At 48.9% G+C, this 13,017-nt stretch overlaps 2 protein-coding genes across 2 annotated transcripts; both read left to right on the top strand.

The window, feature by feature from the left end:
* Positions 1-815: 815 nt before the first annotated feature.
* Positions 816-3,364, top strand: spag1b (sperm associated antigen 1b). The gene is made up of 10 exons (XM_028979224.1): positions 816-910; positions 1,577-1,720; positions 1,825-1,984; positions 2,085-2,192; positions 2,280-2,362; positions 2,447-2,547; positions 2,621-2,726; positions 2,798-2,928; positions 3,030-3,136; positions 3,245-3,364. Exons 2-10 carry the CDS (start codon positions 1,584-1,586, stop codon positions 3,362-3,364), a joined length of 1,053 nt encoding a protein of 350 aa, XP_028835057.1. The 5' UTR covers positions 816-910; positions 1,577-1,583.
* Positions 3,365-4,051: 687 nt separating this feature from the next.
* LOC114789867 (sperm-associated antigen 1A-like) lies at positions 4,052-12,974 on the top strand. Its single transcript, XM_028979293.1, has 9 exons — positions 4,052-4,680; positions 5,813-5,912; positions 7,501-7,653; positions 7,902-8,059; positions 8,828-8,969; positions 10,289-10,415; positions 10,498-10,656; positions 11,770-12,099; positions 12,171-12,974. Exons 1-9 carry the CDS (start codon positions 4,335-4,337, stop codon positions 12,297-12,299), a joined length of 1,644 nt encoding a protein of 547 aa, XP_028835126.1. The 5' UTR covers positions 4,052-4,334; the 3' UTR covers positions 12,300-12,974.
* Positions 12,975-13,017: the final 43 nt, after the last annotated feature.

Raw genomic sequence — 13,017 nt, 5'->3', positions numbered from 1 at the left:
AAAATGAACGGGAGAAAAAGTCTTCGTGACAGAGTACAAGTCAACTAGAGGAGGCTCCCGGGCATTTAAAAATTTGCCGCCCACGGACCCGCGCAAACCCACAATGCAGCGGGGCGCCCACCAGGCTAAGAAAGCGCCACTATTCCTGCGACATAAACCCAAATGCCATTTACGTGCACGGACGCTGCATTACATGCTTGTTAAGGTGATGCAGAAAGGAAGAATGAAAGTAAAAAAAAAACACATTACGTTTGCGCCAAGTTCCTACACAAGACGCAACTCTTCGGTCGCGGCGTTCGTACTTACAGAAGCCGGAGCGTTAAAAACCGGGCGACATCGTGTCTGCAAGACGGCGGTGGCGGTGGCGGTGGCGGTGGCGGTGGCGGTGGCGGTGGCGGCGGCAGCAGGACACGCAAACAGTCCGTAGGGCCCGTGGGGACGGAGCTCCGCGCCGCGGCCAGGAACCGCGTTTCAAATTTGCTGCGGGTCCCTCTGATTGGTCGAAGTGACGCACTTCCGGGTCCGAATAAACCTGTTTTTTATTGCACGCTGAATCGAATGTTCACGCTAGAAAGTATATTAATGTCATGCACGCATGTTTATATTACCAAAAAAAATGACGCCAAATGTCGCCAACCGTTGTTTCGCATTATTTTAATATTATGAAAGTACTTTAGACTTTCCCCGACCCAGGGAATCTCGAGTGTAAACGAGTTTTCTTATATTTACGTTCTTTATTATTATTTTTTTCGTAGATGCTTTTACCGTGAAACCGAAGGAGGAACCGTCAGAGTTTCCATAGCAACGCGACGCGGAAGTGCGCTGCTCCTTCACCTCAGAGAATAAACGAGGATAAACACGCCGAACACGCATTTTATCACTCAAAACTACCTGAGTCCTAGTTTCTAAGGTATGTAAAGCTTTTTTTCCCGTTTCTTCTAGTTGTCTTGTCAAAATGATGTGAGATGTGCATGTTTAAAACATATAGTGAAAATGTACCTTTTAAAGTTAGTTTTTTACATACAGTACAGGCCAAAAGTTTGGACACACCTTCTCATTCAATGTGTTTTCTTTATTTTTAAGACCATTTAAATTGGTAGATTCGCAATGAAGGCATCAAAACTATGAATGAACACATGTGGAGTTATGTACTTAACAAAAAGTGGAGACCTGACCTCCACAGTCACCGGACCTGAACCCAGTCCAGATGGTTTGGGGTGAGCTGGACCAACAAGTGCTAAACACCTCTGGGAACTCCTTCAAGACTGTTGGAAAACCATTTCAGGTGACAACCTCTTGAAGCTTATCGAGATCTTGGCAAGAGTGTGCAAAGCAGTAATTAGAGCAAAGAAACTAGAATATAAAACATGTTTTCAGTGATTTCACCTTTTTTGTTAAGTACATAACTCCACATGTGTTCATTCATAGTTTTAATGCCTTTAGTGAGAATCTACCAACGTAAATGGTCATGAAAATAAAGAAAACACATTGAATGACAAGGTGTGTCCAAACTTTTGGCCTGTACTGTATAAAATACAATAATGCATCGGTTCGGATGATCGGTGTTTTTTCGCAGGGTTAAGATGAATGCTGAAGTGGCTGCTAAATATCTCAGCGACGATGTGACTGTGAAAAATGTCCACGTAGAACACCTGGATTATGGGTTTATTGACAAGTGCACCGATGTGAAGTATCTGGAGCGTATTTTCACGACCCTGCGGTGAGGAATTACATGCCGGTTCATTTCAAGAGTGGACATTCAAGTAGTATTGAAATTAATCTTAACTGTATAAAACATTGAAACTCCGTTTTCGTGGAATAAAGGTCAGGCCAAGAGGGAGTTTACCCTCACCTTCAGGAATTTTGCAAGAAACGCATTGAGAAACTGAACCCGAAGAGTCATGCGTTACGCCAAGACAAGCCACCCGCCACAGCGGCCGCTCTCCCTGAAGATGAATGGAATCAAATCTCCGAGGAAATCAAGGTGCGTTTTACACACACACACACACACACACACAGAAGACCGCTGTATCACACAAACGAACGTACGGCAGTGGGTGAAAATGTGTGTGTTCCCTGCGCAGGCGTGGGAAAGTGAAATGAAGGCCAGCGAGCTGAACCTGAGCCAGTCGCCAGTGTCGAGCGGCCCTGAGAACCTTCCTTCGGTGCGAGGCTCCAGCCGCCCTGTTCACGTACGCCATCTTCTCGATAATAGTCCAGACATGTCACACACATCCGGAAAAAAAAAAACCTGGTGAAACATGGTGAGCATTCTGCAGAATTCTACCGGATCGTCTGGCGGTGGCGATGCGAAGGACGGGAGGAAGACTGCCGTCCCTCGCGATTACAGAGAGTGGGACAAGTAAGCTGCTTTTTGAGTCTGTTTGCAGAATTACGCGTAACGAACGTTGGGGAACTTGTGGATTTTTACTGGGCCGCTGGGCAGGTTCGACATTGAAAAGGAGTGTGGTAAAATTGATGAGGATGACTCCCCGCAAAGAATCCGCCACGGCCTTCCAAAAATTAGGAGAAAAATTGAGACGACGGGTGAGTCGACATTCGTTTGGTTTTGAAATAATACTTTATTAATTCGTAATTGCATTAATGATGTCATTTCCAGCCACAACTGACCAAGAGAGGCTGATTCTGGCAAATCACGAGAGGAACAAAGGCAACGAGGCTTTCAGAGCCAAGGACTATGAAGAGGCTGCAGCATACTTCACCAGGTCAGACTGGCGCTTCTGCAGGGTTGTTGTCAGTATGAGTGGTTTCTGATATCAGCCTGTCTTGTCCGCAGGAGTCTGTCGGTCGTGCCGACCGTGGCTGCCTTTAACAACCGAGCCCAGGCGGAGATCGAGCTCCAGAACTGGCGCGGTGCCCTCAGTGACTGTGAGCAGGTGCTGGAGATGGAGCCCGGGAACGTAAAAGGCAAGCCGGAAGACGGCCTGTGAACGGGTGTGGCTTATCGCTGTAAAATAATCGGCAGGGTCCAATAAGACAGACACGTTTTTGTTCCTGTCTTTATAAAGCTCTGCTACGCCGCGCCACGGCCCTGCAACGTCTCGGGCACCTGGAGATGGCGGCTGAGGATGCCAGAACAGTTCTTAGCGCAGAATCCAGAAATGTCACTGCAAAGGTACCACTTTACGTTACGTTTACCCACCTAAACGCAGCGTGTCACCAGTGTAACTCGGCTTTTTTCCCCTTATCATAATCACGCAAACATCTGTCAATGACCCTGCAGAAACTTCTGGAAGAAGTAAGCAAGAAAATGACCGCCGATGCTGCTAAGACCCTGAAGAAGGGGAAGAAGATTTTGATAGAAGTGGTGGGGGAGGAGGAGGAAATGGAGAGCGGTGAGTGATCATACGGTGGAAACAACATTATTTCCACACCGGCACAGGCTATCTCTGTTTCCCTTCACTTATCTATCAATTCACCCATGAGGAGGTGGGGGGTGGTAGAAGCCATTAATCTCACCTTTGACCCAGACGACCCCAAAGTGAAAGGATCAAAGCCCTCTTACCGCCCACTTACTGTGTGCTGTGAATTATGAGCAAGACATCCAGCCATGAGTTGCTCCCAGGGGACTGGTTGTAGTGTTCTGGAAATGAAACACACATTCCACACTAATGTAGGCTGGTAGTGAACCAGAAGACCCAGGTTCAAATCCCACTTACTACCATTGTGTCCCTGAGCAGGACACTTTACCCTGAGTGTCTCCAGGGGGGGACTGTTCCTGTAACTACTGATTGTAAGTCGCCCTGGATAAGGACGTCTGGTAAATGCTGTAAATGTTCTATAGGATTACGTCCTATACATGATGTGCACGAAAACCTGGAGTTATGGATGGTTTAATTCCCTTCATTCATGGTGAACAATATCGGCATGATGGCATTCATAATTAAGTGACCTTTGTTGAGATTTGAAGTCATTGTCACAGACCCCCCCCCCCTCGTGGCGGAGTCGCTCTGCCTGATTTAGTCCAGCCCGGCGTAAGTACTTGCCGGGGATTTGTCCTGTAATCCAGCGGGAATATCACTCGGGCTAATGGTGTGTATGGGCCACGGCAGCCATGGGCAGGAAAAGGGAGGCTGTCCCCTCTCTCTCCTGTCCCGCGTAGTCCAGAGAGTCGGGCGGAATATTTTCCTGGAACTGCCGTGGCCCTTCCCCCCCTCCCACGCCCCCCCCTGCTGTGATGTAATCACTAACCACGCCAGCTCCTCCCTCCCTCCCTCCTGTCTCACGCAGGACGAGCGGCTGAAGGCAGCAGCAGCAGCAGTGTGGGTGGGGAGAGCTGCGCCGCCGCCGCCGCTCCTGCCGAGAGAGGGGACATGGGGAACACTCAGAAGAAACCCCACGCCAGATCCAACGGCGGGGGCACGGCCGGCCCCCACGCCGACACCCACCAGGCCGGTAGGAACAAGGGGGGCAGCGGCGAGAAGTATCGCGTCCACCAGCACGGCCAGGAGAAGGGACTGGCCAACGGCGGCAGCTCGGCTCACCAGGACGCCGGCAGGCAGGAAGCGGACGACAAGGGCCACCTGGACGCGCCGGCCGGGAATCTGCCCCCCGGCCTGGCCCGGCTGAAGAACGAGGGCAACCGGCTGTTTAAGAACGGACAGTTCGGGGACGCCTTGGGGAAGTACACGCAGGCGATCGGCGGCTTTACAGAAGCAGGTACGTCACCGGCCGCACCGACACGTTTACTACCCGCCGTCAGTCGTACAACAGCCCCGGTCAGTGAATGAGTAACAACACTTTTCGTGGATCAGGCTGTGCTCCGCACTTCTGGTCTGAATGAGGAAGACGGGCTCTGCGCCGCAGGATCATGTGACTTTTGACAACTGTGCCTGTAAATCTCTTGCCGCGAATGGCTGCGGTGGCTGTCCACTGTTCCTTCCAGTAGTCCCATCACGCCTCCCAGGACAGTCCACTGATGTGATATTGCCCATAATATGGAGCTGGATATATATTTATCTTCAAAAAGCTCTACATTTAGAAAGGAAATGCACATAATGTGCCATTAATGAGTGACCAGCAGAACATGCAGAAATCCCACTTACTACCATTGTGTCTCCATGGGGGGACTGTCCCTGTAACTACTGATTGTAAGTCGCTCTGGATAAGGGCGCCTGATAAATAAATATTTCTATAAGCATATTAGAAAAATGCATTTTATATAGTTGGGGCAGCGGTGGCCCAGTGGTTAAGGCCCCCACACACTGCTCCCCGGCGCCTGTCATGGCTGCCCACTGCTTTAACAATGGGTGATGGTTAAAAGCAGAGGACACATTTTGTTGTGTCACCGTGTTCTGTGCTGCTGCGCATCACAATTACAGTCACTTCACTTAGAAAAAAACATACAGCTATACAGGTAGATCTTACATCTATGACGCTCCAGCTTCCAACTCTTTACCAGTCACCAGAAATGCACGAGACGCATGAGATGTTAGTGATAAGGAGCGTCCTCATACCACTCATAGCGTGACCTAACTTGTTTCCCAACTGGGCGGAGTGTGAAGCCACAGGCTACAGCACCTTGTGGAAGCTGAGCTCCCAGATAAAACGCACCCTTTAAATGACTGCAGAACCACCGCTGACATGCACTGTGCTGTTCATGCAGCCATAGATAAACTTTAAATCAATGTTCCGTTCCTTCTCCACCTGTAATTTTGTGAACGTTCCAAAAATGTTATCATTGATGCCACCGTCTCATGCAATTGACAGATCGGCTAGAACATAGACAGCTTGTATTCTTTCTTGGAAGCCTGTCCAGTTGGATTAAAGCAGTGTCTCACTTGCTCCGAAGGTGTCGACAGCCCAGACGACCTCAGTATCCTCTACTCCAACAGAGCTGCATGCTACCTGAAAGATGGCAACAGCGGTGACTGCATTACAGACTGCACTCGGTGAGGCACCTGCACAATATTATTCCTATCACATGATATGTTGCGCACATAAAGGCATGGACACATTCGATTAAGGCGTGTGTGTTTTTACACAACCGAACAGGCTTTACTTGTTGTAGATGCACAATAAAGGTTTGGCTTCAGATAAAAAAAAAAAAGTTATGCTTTGATCTTAAACATTTATTAAAAATGGAAGACACTGAAAACACTGTGACCTCTTCAGGAGTAAAGTATCGTGAAGTAATGTATCACAGCAAATCCACAGATTCATTGGTTCCTTTGCAGCAAATATCGGAAATAAATAGAAAATGTACCAGTGCATTTTCAACCTTGCAATGTTAATTCCACTTCACACATGGCATGTCTTGTTCAACAACCAATAATTTAGCCTTTGTGGCTAAATAATGTGCTAATGCAGTCTATCATATATTGAACACCAGGCTGTTACATTTGTTTCTAATGTTTCACATTGTTTCTAATGTTTGAATATGCAGTCGATGATTTTTTTGTTTTTGTGCCTGAACGTCTTGCCTGTATTGTTTAGAATTATAAAATGTTAAAACGTTAACAGAGTTTTATAGTATAATAAATACACTGATAAGGCATAACATTATGACAGGTGACGAGAATAGCACTCATGATCTTGTTACGGCCAAGATCACTCAGATTGTTGGAAAGGTTCATGCTGGCTCTTGTGGAAAGATGGCCGAACACACAGCGCAATTGTCGTGTCTGGTGCTGCATTGACCATTCAGGGTGCCCATGCTGACCCACGTTCACCACCAAAAGCTCCTACAGTGGGCACATGAGCGTCAGATCTTGGTGGGGAAGACAAAAGTTTGGGTCCTACATTCGTGTAGGTGTACTGCCTGACCAGTACAGATTGTAATAAGTCGTATATTGAGATCAAATGATCAGGCACATCTGTTACTCTGATACTTTTAAGTATCAGAGTAACAGATGTTTGTTTCAGGAGTGCCACACCCCAATTGTGGGTAAACCTCTTACAGTTCCAGGCTGAATGGTTAACACACTCACCTATGAACCAGAAGACCCAGGTTCAAATCCCACTAACTACCACTGTGTCCCTGAGCAAGACACCTAACCCCGAGTTGCTCCAGGGGGGGACTGTCCCTGTAACTACTGATTGTAAGTCGCTCTAGATAAATGCAGTAAATGTAAATGTAATGTAAATGAATGGTTATTGGTTAGATTAGTTGTGAGTCAGACCCCCATTAACCATTAACAGCCACTCATTTCGGAAAAAAAACTAAATTGATATGTATAGTTGAAACGTATTTTTGACTCACAGATGAGGAATAACAGAAAGGTTTTTTTTGTTACCTTACGTTACATTTTCAGTTTCACTTGTTTCTTATTGAGCAGAGGCTGACTGAGCAGACAGACCCAGTGCAGTCTGCGCTCTGCTCGGTTTAGCCCTGTGTTTGCAACCGGGCAACCTCGGGTCAAGGGATTATGACGAACGCACAGCGACACAACCAAGAGCTACACATGTGTGCCGACACGCGAAGGAGATATACACGCGCGCAGAAATACGGCCCGATTGATCCTCTGCTATTAATACCAGGGCCTTGGAGCTGCAGCCGTTCTGCCTGAAGCCGCTGCTGCGCAGGGCCATGGCCTACGAGTCTCTGGAGCGCTACCGCCAGGCCTATGTGGATTACAAGACCGTGCTGCAGATCGACTCGGGCGTCCAGGCCGCCCACGACAGCGTCAACAGGTACCCGGCACTTCCTCAGGAGCCCTCATTCAGTCTGCAAAAGCTCCCCGGACCAGCGTTTAAAGCAGCTTGTGTAATATCGCCCTGATTAAGTCAGTCGGAGAGTCGACCTCCGATTAGCCACAGACCGAATTACCGGCAACGGGCTATTTGAAGAGAACCTGCGCGTGGCGCTGTTACGTAACTGAGTGAAAAGGTGATGTCCAGGACGTTACAGCGTGTGTGTCTTGTGTGTGTGATTATGCAAGGATCACTCGAGTCTTGCTCGAGCAGGACGGTCCTGAGTGGAGAGAGAAGCTGCCGGAGATCCCGCTGGTCCCCCTGTCGGCACAGCAGCATCGCAGGGAGCAGCCGCCCAGCGCGGCGGTGGCACAGGCCCGGGCAGAGCGGGCAGCCCAGGACGCTGGTCAGTACCCACGAACCCACACAGCAGTGTCCAGTTGCACATGCAGAAATTCTAATCGATTGGCAATCTTGAAGAAGAGAAACGAAACGTATGGGGCAGTGGTGGCCTAGCGGTTAAGGAAGCGGCCCCGTAGGTCAGAAGGTTGTCGGTTCGAATCCAAATCCGCCACGGTGCCACTGAGCAAAGCACCGTCCCCACACACTGCTCCTCAGGTGCCTGTCATGGCCGCCCACTGCCCACTGATGGTTAAACACAGAGGACACATTTCACTGTGTGCACCGTGTGCTGTATATCACAATGACAATCACTTCACTTATTCGTGGAAATGGTGAGGACGCCTTTGACCTCACGCTAGCGAAAAATCCCCGTGTTTAGCACCGTTTGCCAGTTGGAAAATAATGTCCCTTCTCGTCACGGCTTCCAGCAGCATTTCCCAGCTGCAGTGTTGACTGAGCAAGCTGTTTTCTTATAAGCCCCAAGGCCTTGCTGCAGTTATTTTTAACACCCCCATTAGCGGGGGAACGGCTCTGGCAGCCTTTTACCAGAACTTGCAGATGGCCGTATTGATCGGCCCTCCCCATGCGGACGCACGCGCATTTTCTCAAGCAGAGAATCTGCAGGAGCGTGTTAGCAGACGAGACTGTTCAATGCGCCCACTTCACAGCTCAAACGTCAGCCTGCAGCGGCCCTGTAAACGATTGCAGAAGAAGAGCTGTTCTTCTGTTTCTTTGCAATGGACTTTCCTCCATTGATGAACTTCCTTTCTAGCCAGGAAAGCAGAAGCGCGTTTCACCGTGCTGAAGTCAGAAGGAAACGACTTCGTGAAGAAAGGCCGGTACGAGGAGGCGACGGGGAAGTACAGCGAATGCCTTAAGCTAAAACCGGACGAGTGTGCAATCTACACAAACAGGTACCAGCGTTCACATTCCACACGTTACACGTTGGCCAGGTCACAGAGTGTGGCACGCTGCACAAGATAGCCACTCTGATGAAGGTCACCAGATAAACTGCTGTGCGTCATCCATTTCCACAGCACAGGGCCTAAAAAAAGTTTGTGTCATGCTTTCGCTTTTCGTTGGCATGCTAATAGAAAGAGCTTCGCAGTGCACCCTCCCCCTCCACTCCTTACCGCAGGAGGGCTGTATGTTTGCGGAGTGACCGGTTATTATCGCTCCGTCACACACTGATGACTGCTCAGCTGCAGCTGGCTTTCTTTCCGTGTGCATGTGTGTGTGTGTTTATTAGGCCATGATAAAGTGTGTCTGTGTATGATGCAAAAACAGTGGTGGGCAATATACTCCACGTGCTTGAGTTCAAGCATCAAATATCGGTCCAATAAAGCTAATAGCCCCCTTTTTAAACTGTGTTCAAAAACATAAACTGGCCAAATCAGATTCACATGCAAGTCACAACTCCATACTACTAGGGTGGGAGTAGCCTAGTGGGTAACACACTCGCCTATGACCCATGACCCTATGACCCAGGTTCAAACCCCACTTACTACCACAACCACAAATTCAGGACCTTCTTAGCTTTCACACGGGGCGGTGGTGGCCTAGCGGTTAAGGAAGCAGACTCGTAATCGGAAGGTTGCCAGTTCAAGTCCCGAACCGCCAAGGTGCCACTGAGGTCCGTTGACCAAAGTACCGTCCCCACACACTGTTCCCCGGGCGCCTGTCATGGCCGCCCACTGCTCACCAAGGGTGACGGTTAAAAGCAGAGGACACGTTTCATTGTGTCACCGTGTGCTGCAGTGTCACTTTGATATGTTGTGTTTTTATCTGCTCAGAAGCAAAAAGGAACCAAAGATTTTTATAATATAGTGGATTATAAAAAAGATTAAAAGGATTAAAATGTTTGATATGATTTTAACCCAAATGGAAAAGCTAATTGTGAAAGTGAAGTGATTGTCAATGTGATACACAGCACACGGTGACACAATGAAATGTGTCCTCTGTATTTAACCATCGCCCTTGGTGAGCAGTGGGCACCATGACAGGCTCCCGGGGAGCAGTGGGGACGGTACTTTGCTTAGTGGCAACTTGGCAGATCGGAATTCAAGCCGGCAACCCTCCGATTACGGGGCCGCTGTTCTTACTGGTTGTACAGTACCAGACCTCCTTCCATTTGTTATTGTCCACCACTGATCATTAAGGTTGATTTAATAAAAACGGTTCATGTGTTAGCTGTTGGTCAGAACTTTTTTCTAACATGGAAAACCGTTCTCAGAGCGCTGTGTCACGTGAAGATGGAGCGCTTCGCTGAAGCCAAGCAGGACTGTGACACTGCACTGGCCCTAGAGCCCACAAATAAGAAGGCCTTCTACAGGCGAGCTCTGGCCAACAAGGGTCTGAAGGTGAGAGACCTGCTTCAATCTCACATTGTCATGACAGGCTTGTGTGATTTGGTGAAGTCCAAAAATACATCTCCGCATCCAGGACTACCTGGCCTGCTGCACGGACCTGCAGGAGGTGTTGCGTTTGGACCCGGCCGTGCAGGAGGCAGAGCAGGAGCTGAAGGACGTGACTGTGCTGCTCAGGGACAGTCTGGCCGCTGGATCCCCCGGCAAGCCCAGCAGGAGCGTCCCCAGCGCTGAGGTAGGACTGGAGCTGACCTTAGGGACTAAAATCCCTTCACGTTTTGTAGTGTTTTTCATGCTGACTTCAAGTCTCGCATACAACGTACAGTTTTTGTGATGAAGCTTGTTATATATTGCATGATAGTTGTTAATTAGCCACATTTAACAACAGTTCCCTGAGTTTTATGTTACAGACGGCATTAATTGCAGTGGATTTCAGTTGTGATCGTGCCTAGAAATTGTATTTAGCATCCAGAGTGAAAAGTGAAGCGATCGTCATTGTGAAGCGCAGCAAGCTCAGCACACGGTGACAGTGAAATGTGTCCTCTGCTTTTAACCGTGAGCAGCGGGCAGCGGTGGCCTAGCGGGGGCAGTGGTGGCCTAGCGGTTAAGGAAGCACCCCCGTGATCAGAAGGTTGCTGGTTCGAATCCCGATCTGCCAAGGTGCCACTGAGCAAAGCACCGTCCCCACACACTGCTCCCCGGGCGCCTGTCATGGCCACCCACTGCTCACTCAGGGGTGATGGGTTAAATGCAGAGGACACATTTCACTGTGTGCACCGTGTGCTGTGCTGCTGTGTATCACATGTGACGATCACTACACTTTACACATGACAGGCGCCCGGGGAGCAGCGTGTGGGGACGGTGCTTTGCTCCGATTAGGGCTCTGCTTCCTGACCACTGCCACAGTCAGTTTGCAAGTCCTCTGCAAAGTAATATTACTCATAACTCAAAAAGTTGACGTGACTAAAAAAAATTTTTGTTGACCTCTGTAATATGACCAATAAATACACAACAGAAAGCAAAATAAAAATGCATGGGCATTTTTCCCATAACGCCACCCTGCAGCGTTAACCTGTGTTCCGGTGCAATCTGTGTGCGTGAAGACCAAGCTCGGTTGGGAACACTTTCTGTCCACAACGAGCACGCCTTTTTGCAGGCCGTCAGCGTTCATGCTATAACACGTCCCCCTGTGTGAAGATATATTTTTATATAAAATAAAGGGATAAAAGGATCAGTGGTGTGAAGGGTGAACGTTTCGTTTTACAGGGTTCAGTCCCCCTTACCGAGGTTAGCTGGATTACTGTCCCACTGTGATCAGCTTCATTAACCGCTTCAGTAATTAATCCAGGTTGAAGGGGACGAGACGGCGGAAGCTCCGCGGACTGAGCAGGACCACAGCAGCGGGCCGCAAAGTGAGCTGAACCTTCTCACCAACCCCAGCAGTGCGTACGAGTTCAGCCAGGCCCTGAACATAGCCCGTTTAAACGGCAATACGGCAGCCTGCGCCGAGCTCCTCCGCCACGTTACGCCGGAAACGCTCCCGTCCTACGTCAGCAACCAGCTGGACGGCCAGAGCCTCGGCTTCATCATGCAGGCGGTGGACGAACACCTGATAGAGAAGGACCCCAGCCTGGTGTATCAACACCTCACACACCTTCATACAGCGGAAAGGTTTCCGGTACGTTAATGAAACGGAACTCGTGAATACTTGTGTGGGTTTAACACAATGACGGTTTTGTTTGAATGCAGGTTGTACTGATGCTTCTGGATAAAGACGAGCGTCGGCAGATGACTCAGCTGTTCGAGCACTTATCTGCTGTTCAGAGCAAGGACTTCTCCAAGAACGACGTACAGAACCTGGCCAACAAGTACATCTGAGACTCAACAGAACCGTCCTTCTGCATGCGCGACACTCTACAGGGATCTTCACAAAGGCCAAAGCAATATCGATTAACCCGGAGCAATAACGGAATTACCCAAGCATTCACAGCGACAGGCGTCCTCGCTGGAGGCCACGCCCGGAACACGGGGGTGAATGGGACATCTGGAGAGCTTGCGGTGTAGAGGGTTACATAATGTGCACCAGGTGAGGTGGTTGTCCAATCACTGGCTTTCATTTTCGTTCGCCTGGTCATGCAGGAGAACGATATTCAAAGCATCCGTGGAATCAGCAACGCATGTTAAAATGGTCCATTCACACCGCCGCCACAGCTGACTGCTGTTTAAATAGATCATTTACCAACATTTACATTAAAAAAAAATAATAAAAAAAAGGTTTACTTCATTTCAACTTTTTTTTTTTTTTTTATGGTCATAATTGGAACCCGGTATGGAATTTTTCACTTTGATTCAATGTTTAGATCACTATGGAAATGGCCACCTTGCTGACAACCCTATGATATATGCAAGCAGCCACCCAGCAGCCAGGTTCTTTGCAGGCAGGCTTCATCTATGCAGAAGGGTTGAGTGGGGACATGCGCACAACGTGGAGACGAGCAGCGTGCCTTCAGGCTTTGCACTCAGGTTTAAGAATGTTGGTGAACCTTCTGATATTGACCGTATATATATATATATATATATATATATATATATATAT

Source organism: Denticeps clupeoides, chromosome 5, assembly GCF_900700375.1.
Source record: "Denticeps clupeoides chromosome 5, fDenClu1.1, whole genome shotgun sequence".
Classification (NCBI taxonomy): domain Eukaryota; kingdom Metazoa; phylum Chordata; class Actinopteri; order Clupeiformes; family Denticipitidae; genus Denticeps; species Denticeps clupeoides.
The sequence above is the reverse complement of the archived record's forward strand: the minus strand, read 5'-3'. Positions and strand labels throughout refer to the sequence as shown.

Coding starts and splice junctions, on each gene's coding strand:
- spag1b (XM_028979224.1), top strand. CDS start 1,584: ATGAATGCTGAAGTGGCTGCTAAATATCTCAGCGACGATGTGACTGTG. Junction 1,985..2,084: donor AAATCTCCGAGGAAATCAAG/GTGCGTTTTACA, acceptor TTCCCTGCGCAG/GCGTGGGAAAGTGAAATGAA. Junction 2,548..2,620: donor GAGAAAAATTGAGACGACGG/GTGAGTCGACAT, acceptor TGTCATTTCCAG/CCACAACTGACCAAGAGAGG.
- LOC114789867 (XM_028979293.1), top strand. CDS start 4,335: ATGGGGAACACTCAGAAGAAACCCCACGCCAGATCCAACGGCGGGGGC. Junction 7,654..7,901: donor GCCCACGACAGCGTCAACAG/GTACCCGGCACT, acceptor TGATTATGCAAG/GATCACTCGAGTCTTGCTCG. Junction 10,657..11,769: donor GGAGCGTCCCCAGCGCTGAG/GTAGGACTGGAG, acceptor TAATTAATCCAG/GTTGAAGGGGACGAGACGGC.